The 18,354-nt window shown below is 50.2% G+C and overlaps 3 protein-coding genes across 7 annotated transcripts in view; 2 read left to right on the forward strand and 1 right to left on the reverse strand.

Annotated features, from left to right (window-relative positions):
• The window catches only part of VCF1 (VCP nuclear cofactor family member 1), an 18,154-nt gene extending 15,011 nt beyond the window's left edge, over positions 1-3,143 (forward strand). For both annotated transcript variants that reach the window (XM_060081468.1, XM_060081469.1), the window contains one exon: positions 715-3,143. In XM_060081468.1, the coding sequence (XP_059937451.1) occupies positions 715-951 (237 nt within the window). In that variant the 3' untranslated portion in view covers positions 952-3,143. The remainder of the gene's footprint in view (positions 1-714) is intronic.
• COG1 (component of oligomeric golgi complex 1) lies at positions 1,977-15,660 on the reverse strand. 3 transcript variants are annotated; one of them, XM_060081455.1, is made up of 14 exons: positions 15,307-15,660; positions 12,117-12,361; positions 11,800-11,981; positions 11,484-11,654; positions 8,832-8,988; positions 7,973-8,183; positions 6,806-7,597; positions 6,116-6,262; positions 5,487-5,648; positions 4,516-4,643; positions 3,936-4,044; positions 3,406-3,515; positions 3,247-3,325; positions 1,977-2,164 (listed from the first exon to the last, which is right to left on the reverse strand). In XM_060081455.1, exons 1-14 carry the CDS (start codon positions 15,619-15,621, stop codon positions 2,018-2,020), a joined length of 2,955 nt encoding a protein of 984 aa, XP_059937438.1. In that variant the 5' UTR covers positions 15,622-15,660; the 3' UTR covers positions 1,977-2,017. The 3 variants fall into 3 exon arrangements, with proteins under 3 accessions (XP_059937438.1, XP_059937439.1, XP_059937440.1); XM_060081456.1 differs by having other exon boundaries at positions 1,977-2,777; XM_060081457.1 differs by having other exon boundaries at positions 1,977-2,780.
• The window catches only part of SLC39A11 (solute carrier family 39 member 11), a 376,354-nt gene continuing 373,156 nt past the window's right edge, over positions 15,157-18,354 (forward strand). The window contains exon 1 of one of the 2 annotated variants that reach the window (XM_060081466.1): positions 15,157-15,229. The gene's annotated coding sequence lies outside the window, so the exon portion shown is untranslated. Of the gene's footprint in view, positions 15,230-15,739; positions 15,882-18,354 lie in introns of those variants that run through there. The other variant, XM_060081467.1, reaches the window with a different exon arrangement.

Genomic DNA, 18,354 nt, shown 5'->3' on the forward strand with positions numbered 1-18,354 from the left:
ACTAGGTATAAAATAAGCTACAAGGATATACTGTTCAACACAGGGAGTGTAGCCAATATGTTATAATAACTATAAATGAGATATAACCTTTAGAAATTGTGAATCAGTATATTGCACACCTGTAACTTATATTGTACGGCAACTATACTTCAATTAAAAAAAAAAGTCTTTCAGAATATGTGTTCTGCCTTCAGAGAATACAGTTTTGTGCCCATGATAACCACAAAGCTGTCAGAATTTTCACTTGTGCCCAGAAGCCACCTTACTCATTACGAGGACACCTGTTTCATACCCTGTACCAATGACTGATGCTTCCCTTTGGAGGCTGAGAACTCCCTTCTGTGATTATTGGAAATGATTGGAACGCGTGGTAAAAGCAAGCAGGGAAGATGCATCAAGGAATTAAGATGTGGTGGAAGGGATTTGCGGTCGGAGGGGCCGTGCTGGAGCCCGGACCCTGCCTCTTCCTCGGTGGGGGGCGGTGTTGGGTCATCACCCCACTCGACTGCATGGGGTAGGTGTGAGGACGGAACGAAATACCTTAGTGAATATGCTTTGTCGACTCTAAAACCCAGTGTATGTTTTCATGCTGATCCTCCTCAAACTGAATAGGAAAAACAGTCCTAAAGAGGGTATTTGAAGTTAAACCCCCGTTAAGCTCCTAAGACCCCGAACAGCCTAACTGTGATGCCGTGTCTTTTTCCCCCGTTCCAGTCTTCAAGCAGCGACAGTGGCGGGAGCAGCGGCAGCGGCAGCAGCATCAACAGCCCGGACCGCGCCAGCGGGCCGGAGAGCGGCTCAGGCCACCCCACCGCCCGGTCCAGCCCCCACGGCCCGCAGCCCGCGCCCGTGCCGTCCGCGCTGTGCCAAAGCCCGTACTTCCACATCAACCAGACCCTGAAGGAGGCCCACTTTCACAGCCTGCAGCACCGAGGACGGCCTCCCACATGATGTGCCGGCACTTTCTTGCCTTCTGTGAAGGGACCGCGCTGCGCAGATTTGATATTTCAACTTAACGATGTTTTAAAAAAAATTGCACAAAAAGATGCCTGTTGGCTTTTCAGTCTATATTTGAAATAACAGGTTAACAGGCCGTTGTTTACTTGTGGTTTTGCTGCACTATTGCGATTTCAAAGGGGCTTTGAAGCAGTTTTTTATAGGATTCTTTTGAGGGTGGGTATCAAATCCAGGGCAAGTCAACAGTAGGAGGAAATCTCATCTGCGTGTTGCACCCATAGTTTGTCCAAGTCAGACTGATTTCCAGATCTGTCACTTAGAAATTCTACTTTCTGTAAAAAGGCCTTTTCATTTTACGGGATCTTCAATTTTTTAAATTCAATAAACTAGTAAAGAGTATCTACTTTCCATGAAAAAACCTAAGTTTTTTTCCAAAACATAGGAAGTTTGATTCAGTCTTGCACTGAAATTAATTGCCATACTACCTCTTAGTATGTAGATGTCCTGTTGAAAGTACTCTGTCCTCTGTGACAGGAGAACCACCGGATTGCAGTCGGACTGTATGATAAAGTCAGCACCCGCCCTGGTAACCGTCCTCTCTGTTATATATTTGTATTTCCAGAGAGAAGGTCTCTCTCAGACCCTTGGATCCCCAGATAAACTTGTTACCGTTATTCCTCCAGAGCCTACATCTCAGACTTAGGAAACACTGCTCAGTTCGGACAGTCAAGGAATAACGTAAATGACTTTGTCTTATTCACAGACTTGTCCAGCAGCAGCTTGTGTGTGCTCTCTGATAATTCCGCCTTGTAGTGTCGAGAATTAAGGCGCTGGTGAAGGCTGACACAGTGTAAGCTCTCTGAACTGGTGTCTGAAGTCACACGTGTTGTGAAACTATTGGACAAGGATTCACTTTATGCTTAACCCCCAACGGGAACCAGGGGGCCCCATTCCACCACGGCAACTGGAAAGACTGGTGTGGCTTAGAAACAAATGAGCAGAGGCACTTCTAGAAGAAATAATGCAGGAGTATTTATTTAGAGAGATGGATTGTCCCATGTCACTTGGTCATACTAGAGAGCCACCCAAGTTTGAACAGTGAGGGCGCAGACGAGTCTTCCTCCTCGGTGACAAGCTGTCTGAACAAGGAGCCAGCGTGCGTCGGGTCATCTGCTCGGGAGAGTGCCGGGGGGACAGCAGCCTGCCGCTGTACGTAGAGGAAAGTGCCTTAGCGTCTACTGGACCCCCGGCCTGCTCGCCCTGCACTCCGCTTGGGGTCCACACGGCACACACAGCAGATCTGAGAAGCACGGACAGCTCTAGAAGGGGACTCTGCTCTTAGTCCAGGTTGGGAAAGGACACGGGCAGAAGGAGATTGTAGTACGTGACGGAAGTAAAATCTGAAGCTGAGGTCTGTAGGAAGAGGTAACGTGTACCTTCTCTCCATGGTTGGTTCCTCTCGTGCAGGTAGAGCTGAAAGGTCAATTACTTGAAGCAGAAGCGGAGAGTTGTGAGGGAAAGGTACAGCACAGGCCTGGGCTTACAGAGTGGGAGGCTTGTGCAAAAACTTTTTTTTTTTTTTTTTTTTACTACCATCTCCCAAGTTTTAAAACCAGATGTTTGACGGAGGATTTTGGATCTTACTGGGTTTGATGGCAGGGAATATGGAAAGGATACCTGGCGAATATTTTGTCTAATCAGAAAGCAAACAAGGATTAAATGCTGGAAGGAGGCAAGCTGTTGGAGCTCTCAGACACATGCGTACACAACACACTTCAGAAATACCCAGGAGGACTCCCGCAGGCTTAACGGGTGGCAGCCTACTGAAACAAAACGTGTGTTAACAAGAACATGTAAACTTGAGAAAGCACATTTCCTTGTATTTCCCACCCGACTAAAAGAAAAGAGAGGTGAAACCATCACTGGAACAAAGCAATTGTTTTTCCAAATAAGTACAGTCATAGTGCAGGGTTAGCAGTTAACTCTCTTACCCTGTTAAACACAAGAAGTATTCTCCATCCCGTCCTGCGTATTTGCTACAGCCTTGGCAGCCTGAGATACATTTCTATTATGAGGCTACTTGATAGTGTCAGTGGGCATCTCTTAAAACCTCCTATTAGCTCAAGCTAGTAACACCGTGTACTTCTATATTGCGCCGCCATTAAAAGCAGCACTAGTGCATCCTGTCATTTGGTTCTTTATTGGTTATTTAAAGGGGAGCTGATCGGGTGGTTTGGTGGGAGATGGGGCAGGATCGATGGGGATGAACCTCTCATTCTGTGCACTAACCTGGGCTCTGGTTTCGATGCTCCTGCCAGCTGATTTGGCCTTTCGAGTGCTTGTCATGCTCAGTGGAAGAAGTCCAAACCTCCAAGACAAGATGAGGGCGTTTCAGTAGAAGGACCAGGAAGCTTTGGGGCCCCGGCAGGAACCACTCAGAATCATTACCTGATCTGACTTGACGCTAGTGGCAGTATGTTATGGGCTTCCTGGGAGCTGAACGTACTGCTCCTGGGGGTGAAGTGACTCTCTGTACCCGTCACCAATCCAAAGAGAACCTGCCAGACAAGAGGCAGAGCACAGTAACAGGCTGGGTGTTGTACTGTCCGCTTAAAAGAAAATTCTGTCAGGAATCAATCACTACTTTGCTTCTAACCATCCTTTTGGGGAAATGCTCTTTGGAGTGTGTTAATGCGCCAAGATTACCTTTATCACTGCCCACAGGTCAGAATCTCCAGTCGAATAGCTCTTGGATTGTATTCCTCTTTCTGAGGCCTTGATAAAACCTGAATAGCCCTTATTCACAACTAAGGGGTCATCCCAGGGTTGCCTCAGCCCTGAGGTTTCATCTAATCCTCTTTTCGGCCCCTGTAAGGACTCAGCTCTGTGTCTTGGCCCCTCTCCCCGCTGTGTCCTGGAGCATCCTGTGCTGGGCAGGTCTGTGCTGTAACCTGAGCCCCTGTTCTCCCTGGGCTTACAGAAGTCTGCTGCACCAGGCGGTTGAGGTTGCCTTGGAGGTGCGGCGTGAAAACGTCCAGGTCAAACGGGTCAATGAGCGCTTCAAGGTAGTCAGCCACTTTCTCAACTCTGAAAAAAGGATCGAGTGGGTCATTTGCCACGTTTTGTAGGACAGAAACCAATCTTTGGGTGTTGTAATGCTAGACAAGCCCCGGAACTGGGTCTGTTCTCCTTAACTGCTGGCTTAGCCCCAGTTGTCACTGATCATTGAGCTTAAATGATCCTCAGGAGTTTTCACCTGATGGGATGTCTAAGCCCAGTCCACAACTTCCCCAGGTTGTTTCTGGGGAGGGTACCGGAGGCTCAAATTACACCCAACAGTTGGTAGGCTGACTCAGAAGAGAGGCATGAGATTCCACGTACTACACTTGACTGTGGAGTCTATCCAGCAGGTGGTCGTTCTTTATCTTGCTGGTAACATGAGCCCTTACTGTTGAAAACAAACACAACTAATAGGCAACGTGAGGCTGACTCCAGTGGCTTCCCAGCAAAGGGCTGTGCAGGTTTGGAAGAGATGCACGGGAGGGTGAGCATACCTACCTGGGGTCCTGTTTGCTGCGGCCACTCTTCATCTCTTCACCCTTGGTCGTCAGAACGATGTTGAGATAACGCAGATCGTAAAGCAGCTGCAGTGCCCGATTCTGGGTCATTGGAAATGCACCTTCTTTCTGCAAATGAATTTCCCGTCCCCACCCATTAAGGGAGATGACTTGTTATCTGAGAATAAACAGCTTCAGGGTTTGGCTGCTGGTTATTTCAGCTGGTTATTTCAGAAGCTTTTTAAACTCAGAAGGCCAAGTTTAACCTCATAACAACAACAAAAATAAGTTATGCTAGATACCTGGACTTAAAACGAAAAACCTAATGGCAGGGAAGAGACCCGGCCCTTAAAAAATGGTCTCAGGTGCTGCAGACAGTCATTTTAAAAGAAAAAAGCTCCTGGCATGAAGGAGAGGCCTTTTGAGGAAACTCGGGAGAGAAGACTTAATCTGAACTCCTTCGCAAGTCAGGAGCTGGTCCTGTCTGAAAAATGTTAGTAATGCAATGGGAGTACGCGCCAAAGGCAGAGGGCTGCGGAGCGCTACGGGTGAGGAGGGCTGGGCGACTGGAGCGCCCCACCGCGGGTCTGCTGTGCTTTGCTACTGTTCCTGAGCCTTCGCACTACCCCCCACCCCACCCCCAAGCAGCGCACGTGACCCCGCTGCATCCTGAGGAAACAGGTTAATGATCTGCCCAAAGCCTGCAGCGACCACGTGGCAGTGCTGGGCTTGGAAAGCAGGTCTTTTTAAAAAAACTTTGAGGCTTTCATCCTCGCCACTGGTAGGGAACTGCCTTTTCAGTGATGACCAGCTTGACCCTTGGGAATGGGTGTGATTGAAGTCGAGGAGCTGGAAGCCACTACCGATTAGATAGCTGGGCAAGTGGTCCTTACCACCTAGAATCCTGGGTGTGAACCGCCCAAACCCAAGAAAAAGCTACAGTTTTTAAGGGGAAAAAATTCACACACCTACCTTCACCTGTTTTTCTTCTGAGAGTTTCTCATAGGCAGCTACTACTTGAACCAGACAGCTTTTCAGCATCTCCTGCAGTGTCACCTTGGGCAAGGCATGGCCTCCAACCCGATTAATTTCCTGGCATAAGCTCAACAGGAAGGACTGTACATACCAGGACGGCTAAAAGAACAAAGGAATGTCCAGTTGCCAACTTGCACCAACGCAGCGAGACGGGCTAAGAGTGGATCCATTTACCCTACCTAGGCTTATAAGCCAGGACCTTGACCCCTCCAGTCAGCCCCTCTCAGAGCAGGCCAGTGAACAGATACAAGTGACGTCTGCTGTCATTTCCTTGGTGGCCTGGCACCCTGTTTTCCATTGCTGTTTCCACTTTAGGGTGAGTGGTTCTCTAATTAGCACAGAGTCTGTGCTGCAAAAGGCAAGACTCATGAACTGACTCCTCGAACAGTCTCCTCTTTACTTGGCCCTACGCCCTCTTTGCCCCCAGAGTAGAAAGTTACACGTGTTACTTGCAGCCCCTCCTCAGAAGCTGTATGCTGAATGATTATTTCCCAAGTCTCGGTCCTTTCCACAGAGCAGGTTTCCCTCTTACCAGTGGGGGGCCCCTCGTGGTGGCCCTTACTTACCTGGACAGGCAGTCGGATCTTGGACGTGACGCTGCTGCCAGACTCTGCTTCCTCCTGGATTTCTAGTTCATCCCAACTGGTGGCCGTGGCCAGGACTGAGCCAGCGTCATCTAAAAGTAATGACTGGGTGAATCCATGAGCCAAAACCTGGTAATAGAGAGCAGATATCCATATAGGCCACGCAGATCCTTTGTGGAGTTTGTTTCAAACTACTTGAGTCATCTTGAGACCAGCTTCTGCTGCTTGCGCTGTGTGTGGGATGGCGAGTGGCACACGTCCCTTTTCTTCTCACTAACTGCTGATGCCAGCAACGGGGATTGGGTTGCCAACTACCCTACAGATGTCAGGGGCCACCTCTTAAGTTAGACACCAGTGGAGACAATGATATTTAGGTTGAAGAGCAGAAAACAGAGACCCTTGTCCAGGGAGAAAGTCTTTCATTCTCATCAGATGGAAGGAAAAAAACCCAGGGTTTCTGTCTATAAAATGTAGGCTAAAACGAATGGAAACGTTTTTACATTTGAGCTATCTGGCAGAGATAAATGAAAATAACTGTGTGAAATAAGAATTGTTATTCCCTTACTATTGAAAGGCCTTATTGAGCTTGGCCAGCCTGGACTATGACAAAAAGGGGACAGAAACGGGGATTGCCTGGCGGGCACAGGAGGAATACGTTTACGTGTCACTCACTTTCACAACCGCCGAGCTCCAGACCCTGTAGCCCATCACGCTGTGCTGTAAGAGGAGCTCCTTCACTTCCTGCCACTTGGCCTGCATGGGAATTATTTCCTGAGTTTTCCCCTTCCCCTGCTTTTTCAGAGCCCTAGAATCCCTTGCTGGTTTCTCGGTGCTCCCTGATTTTCCCAAGATACACTGCTTCAGGTGGGGACACAGTTCTCCCAGTGACTGGCAGAGTCTGGCCATGAAAAGGACCGAGTGTAGCTTGACCCCGTCGAGAGCGTCCTGCTGCCCTTGTATAGCCTGCTGGATGCTCTGCAGCTCCGCCTGGATGCAGTCGGTGATGTGCCTGACACAGGCCGTGGAGTGCATCTGCAGCATCTCCTGCACGGTCCCCGCGTCTGCGTACCTGTCAAAGGCACAGTTCCTGGCTTGCGCGGGGGAGACGTCCTTGGGGGGTGACGGGTCGCCAGAGGGAAGGTAAGCCAGGAGGTCCTCCAGTTTCACCTTCAGTTTCGAATCTAGGGCAGAACAGAAGCTCTGTACACAAGGGCTAACGGCTTGTGCTTTCATGGAGAGCCCACTGCCCGGAAATTGAGCCCGGTTTGACACGCTGACCCAGGCAGCATCAGGAGGCAGGTCGCTGGGACTCTCGGACCAGAGGAAGAGAGCCATGTTATGCTCAAACTGGAGGTGCTTATTTGAAGTGGAGCTGCTGGTGCTACTTTCAAGTTCCCGCAAGGCTGAAATGAGGAGCTCTTTGGAACTACTGGAGATGGAGTCAAAGCCTTCTTTTGTCAGAGTCTGAAAGCAAAGGAGAGAAGAGTTCTTCAAATCCCAGTTCTTTTCAGGAAATCTCAAAACCAGAGCACTAAGTGGCAATCTGTCCCAACATCCAGTGTTCTCCGCCACGCTCAGAAAGATGGCATGGTGGTGGCAGAGAACAATGTCGTCACTGATGGATGTGGACATGTTCCCAACCACCCGACAGAGGCCTGGCCTCTTTTTCAGCACCAGAATCTGTTCATCTTTATGGCTCATTATCCAGAAGAGTCAGCCCTGGAGTAAGTCGGCAGGGAAAGAATATACTTAGCAGGTGGCGGGAATCTCCCCAGACAATCAAAAGATCACACCGGGACTGGCCACCGAACAGCTGGACCACGCGATTTCCCACCTCACCTGCAGTCGGTCAAGGAACAGCTGCTGCATCAAATCCTCCCAGAACAAGAGAGGCCTGTCCAGAAGCCGCCGACAGATCACATCCCAGCTGTGATGGATCGACTCATTGGCAAGTAACTCCCACATGGCATCCCGGATTGCCGCGAGACCTTTCATGCTCGTCACGTACATAAGCAGGTTGCTGATCCCATTTTTAATGTCTTCATTACACCTGCAACAAAATCATTTTTCTTGGGCTTCATTAGTTTTGTGGTTTTCACACCTTTATTAAGAAAAATAGCTGGACTCCACTTGAAAACCTCTTACCTGGGTCGTACTATGTAAATATCTATTATGTATCAGAGTGTTTATAAATATATAAACACTTCAAGGAGTTTGGGATTAACATATTCACACTACTATATATAAAACAGGTAAACAAGAATCTACTGTACTGCATAGGGAACTATATTCAATATCATGTAATAACCTATAATGGAAAACAATCTGAGAAAGAATATATATATATGTATGTATAACTGAATCACTTTACGCTTGAAACTAACACAATATTGTAAATTAACTATACCTCAATTAAAAAAAACAAACACACACAACACTGCACTAAATAAAAGCATAGGAGTGGCAGAACTCTAACATAAAGAGGGTCTAAAATCCCCTACGTCACATGTTGAAAGACAAATTCCCTCTTGGTTCTCCCAGCGGGGGCTAAGTGCCGTGAGGGTAGTGAGAGACGGCTGAGGTGGGGCTGGCCTGACCCAGAGCACCATCCACACGATCAGGGCTCTCCCTCCTTCCTGTGGTCACAGGAGAGGCTGGGTGGGTCCTGTCCCCCGCCAGGAAAGCTCTGGCTACTTACATGTGGATCCACTTCTGCAGCGTGTCTTTCAGGTACTCCTGGCTGATGGGACGCGCAAGCGTTCGGAGAGCTGGCTGGAACTCGACGACGGACGCAGGCAGGTGTTTGAACCAGCTGCACAGCTTCATGTCCTCCTGCAGGACACCAATGCCCTTTCCTAAGGAGAGGGCCAAGGGAGAGGTCATCGGGACCATCCTTTGAACAGCAAACTAATAAAGGACCTGGAAGGAATTTCCAAAAATCATCCAGTCTTCCTCTGGGCAGCCGGACTAGACCCCTGAAATAGGGGGAAAAAGAAAGCACAGAGTCCAGGCCTCCCCTCATCAGGGAGGGAGTGTGGCAGCTTCCCTCCAACTCTGCCATCCTATTGGTTGAGAAGGCAACGGACAGAGAGGAAAGGAATGGGGGAAAAAAGAGAAAGGAGGAAAATGAGGGCTATGTAATGCTTGGCATTTTATAAGTAGAACTTCCATTGCAAGTTCTTCCGTTGAGAGAACTTCCACTGAAAGATAAAAGTAAGCCAGAGGGCTTCCCTGATGGCGCAGTGGTTGAGAGTCCGCCTGCGGACGCAGGGGACACGGGTTCGTGCCCCGGTCTGGGAAGATCCCACATGCCACGGAGCGGCTAGGCCCGTGAGCCATGGCCGCTGAGCCTGCGTGTCTGGAGCCTGTGCTCTGCAACGGGAGAGGCCACAACAGTAAGAGGCCCGCGTACCGCAAAAAAAAAAAAAAAAAAAAAAGTAAGCCAGAAACGAGACTGTTTAATACACATCTCTGTCTGAAAATGACCTCTGGGCTGTCACCACATTCTGCTCGTTTCCCTTCTACCTTTGGCTGTGCCTCCTCTGTCTGACCTCTGAGTTCTGGAGTTTCCTGAGGCTCAGTCCTCCGTCATCCTCTCCTCTTACTGATGATGTCATCCACCCCAAGGCCTCAAACAACAGCCACTGCAGACGCACTGTGTGTGTCTCCCCGGCCAGACCGCTCACTGCTCTCTTCTGGACCCACAGTCGCCTCTCCACTCCACATTCCCACTCCAAGGTCTCAGCTGTTTCCAAGGCAACATTTTCAAAAGTAAACTCAGCAGCCCTTTCAAACCAACTCCTTGTCAAACCCTCCTACACTGTCAGTGGGAATGTAAATCGGTGCAGCCACCATGGAGAGCAGTATGGAGGTTCCTTAAAAAACTAAAAATAGACTTGTCATATGATCCAGCAATCCCACTCCTCGGCACATATCCAGAAAAGACGAAAACTCTAATTTGAAAAGATGCACGCACCCCAATGTTCACTGCAGGACTATTTACCACAACCAAGACATGGAAGCAACCTCAATGTCCGTGGACAGATGAATGGATAAAGAAGATGTGGTACATATGTACAATGGAATGTTACTCAGCCATAAAAAAGGATGAAATAATGCCATTTGCAGCAACATGCATGGAGCTAAAGGTTATCACACTAAGTGGAGTAAGTCAGAGAAAGACAAATATCGTATGATACCACGTATAGTGGAATCTTAAAAAATGATACAGACGAGCTTATTTACAAAACAGAAAGACTCACAGACATAGAAAACAAACTTATGGTTACCAGAGGGGAAAAGGGCGGGGAGGGATAAATGAGGAGTTTGGGATTAGCAGATACAAACTACTATATATAAAACAGATAAACAGCAAGGTCCTCCTGTATAGCACAGGGAACTATATTCAGCATCTTGTAATAAACTGTAATGGAAAAGAAGCCTAAAAAGAATATATAATTGAATCGCTTTGTTATACACCAGGAACTAACATTGTAAGTCAACTCTACTTCAATAACAACACAAAACTCCTTTCTAGTAAACTTGGACGCCTTCCTTCCACACCCTCCGCAGCCAATCCCTCACCAAATTGTCTGCTCAACACATGTCGGAGCTGCCCAATCAGCTCCATCTCTACTGCCCCCATCGTCCGTCACCTGGTTCATGGTGAGCTCTCAGCATCCACTCCAGCCCCAGGGGGAACTACAGGCGCATAAAAGCCAAACGCATTTAATTCCAACTGGGACAAATGCTGCCAAATAAAAGTACAGGGTGCACGGGAACATATAACAGGAGGACCACCAAGCCTGGAAGGTCCTAGAAGGCTATCCACTGCTCTGTTCACACAGCGCTGTATATTCTCTGGTCCCAAATGATAAACTGGCCACGTGTCTTCTCATGCTACTCCTCCCCTCACCCACTTCTCCTCAGCTTCCCCTGCTTTTTTTCAGTTCCTCATATACTAACATCCTCCTTGCCTCAGGACCTTTGCACCTCCTCTTCCTTTTGCCTGGAACTCTCTTCTTTTGCCTGACTACCTCTTACTCAACCTTCAGGTTTCACTTTAAATATCCTGTCCCCAAGGAAGTCTCTGGCCTTGGTCCCTCCATTCAGTGCTACCAAGTCAAGTCGTACTCTGCCTTTATAGCAATGACCAATATTGATAGTAAGCAGATATCTGCATATCCACAAGTTCAACCTGCCTCTACCACTAGACTGACCTCCATGAAAGTGGGTCCATATCCATCCAACTCACTGCTGTATCCCCAGAGCCCAGCACAGTAGCTGGCTGATGGCAGATGCTCAGTAAATGAATGAACCAGAAAATAAAAGCGGTTGGCTAAGAGCTTACCAGTAGGATGCTGGCCTGTGACGTTGTCCAGAGTAGAGAGGAGCCTGCCACATGGCAGGGATGGATCTGGCAGCAGACCTTCCGGTAGAGTGTAGAAAAGAGCGTGAGCTTGGTTCAAAGTGGTGGCCAGCAACTCCACTAATGAGCAAATCTGAGACTTGACACCAGCACCTACGAGGAGAAGCCATCCTCTTTTACCAATTTTCCTTCAGTAAAGTTAGAAACAGAGAACGCTGTGGAAGCTTCGGCCTCCCTCAGCTGGTTCTGCTCCATCCCCGTGTTGACGGCCCAAACTGTGGAGAGCAGCCATACCCACCGTGGTGCTGCTGGTTGAGCAGTTTCTGAATAGCTGCCTTTCTGGCCAACAGGAAGTCCGCTAGGGCTTGGCGCGGAGAACTCTCTTCTAAGAGCATCACAGAGCACAGGGCCTCGGCCACGGCTTGGTCGGACACGGCTTGGCATGTGAGCAGCATCTTGCTCTCGTGCAGGATGGCTGACCTAGAGAGATGATGACAGAGGTCACAGGGAGCTTTTTACATCTTGGGAGAAGAACCCCAGTACATCAGGAAAGGAGACACGTTCCATAAAATTGGAGTGGTGGAGTATGGCCATCACCAGAGAAGGTCTTTTTACCGGAAGTGGCTGGCCGCCGCCAGCTGCTGGATGAGTATAGGGAATCGGGAGAGGACAGGGCTGTATCGGGAACTAGAAGAATCCAGCTGGAGCAGCTTGTGAAGGTGGCAGCAGAGCAGGTAGAGCTGTGTGGCGTGGAGATACTGAGAGGCCTCCATGGAGCTCCAGATCTTCTCAGGAATTTCTAGCAGTAGCTTGATCTGGGCAGCCATGCTGTAGAACTTCTCCTGGGACGGCTGCCGTGGCTGCGGGGAAAGGCACAGAGCTAAGTCAGGACAAACAAAAGCAAGGTCAGTGTGGGGCCGGCTAGGGGAGAAGTATGGGGCTATTTGGAGGTACAAAGCTTCCACGAAGCCAGATTCAATGCCGCTCAGCAAGGCACCAAGGTTCGTGTAGCAGAATTACTGGAGTCAAGCTTTTCCTACCGGTTGCACCTTTGCTCCATCCCATGGAGGGGCATCTGGTCATTGCACAGACAGGGTATCCGGGCGCCGATGCTCCGCCCCTCGAGTGAGCGCTCCCCTTCCCTTGTTTGGCGCTCGGCCTCCCTACATTCTCTCCTGCTGCTCTGAGGGCATCGTGGGCTTCTTTGCTGGCTGCTCCTCTTCGCCGACCTTCCACCAGATCTTCACGTTCCACTCATCTCGGTCTGTCCTCTTCCTTCACGATTCTCCTCCCTGAAGCGCCAGCTCCAGGCAGATCACCACCGCATCTTCTAGTCCTCCCGCTGCCCTGAACCCCCGCTGAGCCTCTTCTGCCGCTGCCAGACATCTCCCCTTGGAACTTTCGCTGCTATTCTATAATCAGTGCATCTAAAACTAAATTCATCTCCCTACCAAAAACTTCAGCCATCTGACCTCCCTCAGCATCTTCACATATACCATCACTCTGGCCCCAGATCCCAGGAAATTCAGGTCCTTCTGATGGTTCTGTCCACATCTCCACGACCTAGGTTTCTGCTACCACTTCCATGATTCTACTGCAAGTCATCATCATCTCACACTTCGAGGAATCCAAAAACATTTCGCTTGCGCTGTGTTCACTCTCTGTCCCCTCCAACCTATCCTTTTCCTTTGCTGTCAAGTTAACCTTCTTCACAGGCCATTTAGATCGTATCTTTGCTCAATTCTAGAAGGCTCCTTACTGCCTAGTATCTTAGCCTGGTGGTCAAGGGTTTCCTGTCTTTCCACTGCTTTCTTCCAGGGACCCATTTAAAAAAAAAAACAAAAACTTATTTATTTGGCTGTGCCGGGTCTTAGCTGCGGCACATGGGATCTTAGTTGCGGCACGTGGGATCTAGTTCCCTCACCAGGGATCGAACCCAGGCCCCCTGCATTGGGAGCACGGAGTCTTAACCCGTGTTTAAGACTGGACCACCAGGGAAGTCCCTCTAGGGACCCTTGAATCCATTGGTTCTCATGTGTGGGGAGGAGGAGGATTTCATCCCCCAGGGAACATCTGGCAATCTCTGGGGACATTTCTGATTACCACAGTGGGGGACTGGAGTGCTACTGGCATCTAGTGGTAAGAAGCCAGGGATGCTTCTAAACATCCCACGATGCCCTGGATAAGCATCTCCAACAAGGAATGATCCAGTTCAAAATGTCAACGGCACCAAGGTTGACCAACCCTGCTTTAATCAAATTGACACTTGGTTTTAATTGTGTTCACATACTCCACACCCCTATTCCAAATCTCATTTATCCTAAACACCTCTCCTAACTGAGGACTCAAGCCTGAAGTGACTTCCTTCAGAATTCTTATGGTTAATGTACACAATTATTCTGGGAATCAATCACCCGTTATCCTAAAATGTCTTCTTCTGCTATTCTAAATTGTTTACATTTTTCTCATCAACTTGTCATGGATTTAATTTCTCAACTAGATTGTAAGCTCCTTTAGAGCAGAATTCTGATTCTTTGTGCCTTGGACACAGAAGGCACTCAAATTTTTGTGGGTTTGACTGAGAATAAATAAGATATAACAGGAATAAAAATAAATGTTTCCAAAAACAAGCCAGCACAAATTAGCTTAGGGAGGGATGAAGTCTCTCATTTCAGAAATTAGCGAAGAATTTCCAATCTTCTATGGTTCTATCGTGTGAGCCCAGCCTAATGACCTGCATTTTTCTAAAACCCAGACTATTAAAAAGCTCCAAACTGGAGCTAAACTGTACTTTTGCAATGTCTTCTTCCACGTCGCTGCAAGGATCTTCTCCCAGGTTTAAGGACAAGTGTTTACCTTTCTCACTCTCCACACCCTTTCACTTTGCCACCCTAAGTCAACGTTCTTTAGGAGTACAAAAGGCTGCTCCACTATTAGGATCAGCATTCTTCCACGTTGGGGCTAATCATTAGCGTCTGCGGGTGCGGGGGAGGCAGGGGGAACACTTCGGATCACCTGATTCGAATAACCTGAGTTCCTTAAGATGCAAATGTTCCGCTATTAAAAGATGAGAGGGGCTTCCCTGGTGGCGCAGTGGTTGAGAGTCCGCCTGCCAATGCGCGGGACGCGGGTTCGTGCCCCGGTCCGGGAGGATCCCACATATGCCGCGGAGCGGCTGGGCCCGTGAGCCATGGCCGCTGGGCCTGCGCGTCCGGAGCCTGTGCTCCGCAATGGGAGAGGCCACAACAGTGAGAGGCCCGCGTACCGCAAAAAAAAAAAAAAAATTAAAAAAAAACATTTAAAAGACGAGAGCTTGGTGGCTGGTTACTAGCCTCCAACGACTCCCACAGAGGGTAGCAGAGCTCTTTGGGGCCGTGGGAGTTATTCTTGGGAGTGGGGTGGGGACGGGGCTGGGAGGAAGATTGGGAGGAGGAAGGAACGACTCGGAGGGAAGGTGTCAACACGGGAGAACTCTGTTCCAGGAACAATGTCAGGAAACGTGATACAGGGAACAAGTTGAACTGTCTAGCGAGAGACCCCTGGCGTCTCCATCTCAGGTGGGAAGACAAGCCCGGCGACCCCACGGGTGAGGTGAGGGGGGCGAGGCCCGGAAGCGCGGGAGGAGACGGCCGAGGGACCGTGGAGAACGGGTCAGCAGCAAGGGAAGGACCGCGGGCGTCCCCCCAGGAGCCGAGCGCAGGGGGAGGCGGGGGCTCTTCCTGAGGCAGGTGAGGCCCCGCCAGGGGCGCCGACCGACCCGCGGGGGTGGGAGCGGCCGGGCCGGGGGCGGGGGCCCGGGGCTGACCTGCGGGTCCCGCGGCGGCCGGGGCGCGGCCGAGCCGGCCTGGCGGAGGCGGGCGCAGTACTGGTCGGTGGCCTTCACGGCGCCCACCAGCCCCTCGGCGCAGCGGCGCATCTGGCCGATGGTGTCGGCCGCCTCGATCAAGTCGCGGTACCGCTCGCCCACCATCTGCCGCAGCTCCTCCTTCTTGTGCTCGATCTCGGCCCGAACCTGGCGCTCAAGCCCGCGAATCTCCTCCGCGCCATGGCTCTCGAAAAGCGCCGCGGGGTCCCGCAGATCCAGCCGCTTCAGAGCGGGGGAGGTAGCCGCAGCTGCCATGATGGACCCGTCAGCCGCCCAACAGGGTACTTCCGCCCGGCGGCCATCTTGGTTGGGGGCGGAAGCGCTTCCGGCCCGCTGAGGGCCATGCTTGTTCGGGGCGCACTGGGGCGGCCGAGGGGCTGGACCGCCGATGGGCGGCATTTTTTTAAAGGAAAACTGTGGTTGTTGATTCGTGAAGGCTGGCAGTTCCTCTGCGGGTCCATCCTCTCGTGGATCTGAAGCCCCTCCCAGCGCGGTGGAGCCTTTCCAAGTCGGAGGTAATTATAACCAAGCGCCCGCGGTCTGATTGTAACGACTTCTCGGGATGCTCGGGTCCCTCATTAGGTCTATCGCGGCCCCGGGACAGGGGTCCTTCTCCTGAGACGGCGCAGTTGCACTCTCGGCCGGTCCCCTTCCCTTAGGCTCCCTCGGCCGCCCCTGTGTCCTGGCCGGGCTGGGGAGCCGGGTGGGCGCACAATGCTGACCGTAGGTGCTGGACCCTCACCCCTGGCTCTCGGCGTGCAGCCTTCTGGGGCGTCCTTGTTATTCGTTATTTACTCTGGTCATCCACCGAATGCAATGTTAGGAAAAGGGAAGCGTGAGTCCGTTTTTGTTCACTGGAAAGTAACTTCACAGACGCTCTGGACCGGGCCTGAGCGCCGGGACAGGCTGTCCCTTAAGGGGTGTGTGCGCGCTCGTTTGCTTCTGGTTTTCTTTTGTTGTTGGTTATTTCTTTGGGGTTTTCGTTTTGTGTTTCAAACCAGTGTTATACCATCAAAGATGTTTTCCCTGGTATAACCTTACACTGGCACCAGTCTGGAGAGGAGGGTAGTGGGCAGTGAGGAAACGACCCAAATGCCTGAGGAAACAACGCCTGGGGGTGGGGCAAGGGAGCCGGGTTGGGGGGAGGACGCCTAACACTGACTCAGTGATAATGAAACTTGGAGAGTGTGGCCTGTCTCTTCTAAGTATTTCCAAGACCCTTCATTAAAAAAAAGCATTTATTATTGAAGATTTCATATCCACACTAATGTAAAGAGAATGGTATAATGGGTCCATCAGCTGGGTTTTATACTTACTAAGTCACGGTCAGTCTCATGTATATCCCTACCCACTCCCTCTCCCTCCCACCACCTCCATTATTTTGAGGTGAATCCTGTAAATAAACCATTCATTTATAATATTCTAGTTTACCTCACAGTAGCCCTACGATCTAGGGAATTTTACAGGTGGATAACCTGGGCCCCAGAGAGGCAAACAGATTTTACTCAGTGTCATTTTCAAAGCCTGTCCACAAAATGCTCCGATACACTTCAGCCCTGCAGAGTAGGTAGGAATAGTTATTCTATGCATGACAAAAAACCAGAGAAGCTTATTTATTCCTGCCCAAGTCACATGGTTACTAAGGGACAGAATCAGCCCTTAGACCTAGAATTCTGAATTCCTTTTCTACTTTGTCACACGACTTCCCACAAACTCAGAGCACTCCCTGGTGGCAGGAGTGCACTTTGCTGTCACTGCAGTGCCATATTCTGTAGGGACACTTGTTGGTGTTTGACTTCCCACCACCTGCAGAACCTCTTTTCTGTGTTTGAGAAAATTACCGCCTCACGGCAAGATCTGTTCCCCTTACAGCTGAGCTGGGATCAGCCAATCAGACACAACCACCTAGGACTTTATTATTTTTTTTATAAAGATACTACTCATTCATTCATTCATTCATTCATTTATGGCTGCATTGGGTCTTCGTTGCTGCGTGCAGGCTTTCTCTGGTTGCGGCGAGTGGGGGCTACCCTTCATTGCGGTGTGTGGGCTTCTCACTGCGGTGGCTTCTCTTTTTGCAGAGCACGGGCTCTAGGCGCGTGGGCTTCAATAGTTGTGGCTTACGGGTTTAGTTGCTCCGCGGCATGTGGATTTTCCCGGACCAGGGCTCAAACCCGTGTCGCCTGCATTGGCAGGCGGATTCTTAACCAGTGGGCCACCAGGCAAGTCCCACCTAGGACTTTATAGATGGAGAGCTAGTGATGTCAAGGAACAGGGACAGTGGAGACTTCGTTTTGATGGTGACAGAGGCGTCCCCTGCAAACATCCAGTCTCCAGGGGCACCAGAGACATTGAATCCAGCTGCAGCGCTCAGCTGCCAGTGCCGGCGGTGGTGCTGGTGACAGTTATGGGTGACCACAATGATGTCCTCACCAGAATCGCCCTGAGGCGATCCTGTCCCTGTCTGTTCGCTGAGCCCGGTTCCCCAACTTTCCCAGAGATTCTATGAGTCGTCTGATAACTTATTGATAAATTTCATTTCTTTGAAAAGCAAAAACACTTTCTTTTTTTTTTTTTTTTTGAGGTTCATGCATTTTATTTTTTGGTTATTATATCTCATTAGTCTCTTAATCTTAGAATAGCCCCTGCCTCCCCCTGACCCCCTTAAACCATGACATTGACTCAAAAACACTTTCAATTGCTTGCCTTAGAGACCCTAACTGACTCAGACTCCCCGAGTCTCCAGCTCCATGAGAGTTTGGCTGGCCTCTTTCAAACGGCAAGAGGGAGGAATGTGAACAATCAGCTAGGGTTTGCACGGGGTGGCCGGCACTTGCGCACACACCTGTCATTTCAGGTAGAGGAAAGGCAAGCTCGTCAGCTGACATCACCGCAGAGTGTGTTCTGAAGGCAGGGCTTTCCCTACCCCTTCTCTCTGCTTCCCTAGCCAAGTTCACCGGGCTGCCCTGAAGATGCCACTGTTGCTCT

This window comes from Mesoplodon densirostris, chromosome 18, assembly GCF_025265405.1.
Source record: "Mesoplodon densirostris isolate mMesDen1 chromosome 18, mMesDen1 primary haplotype, whole genome shotgun sequence".
Lineage (NCBI taxonomy): Eukaryota > Metazoa > Chordata > Mammalia > Artiodactyla > Ziphiidae > Mesoplodon > Mesoplodon densirostris.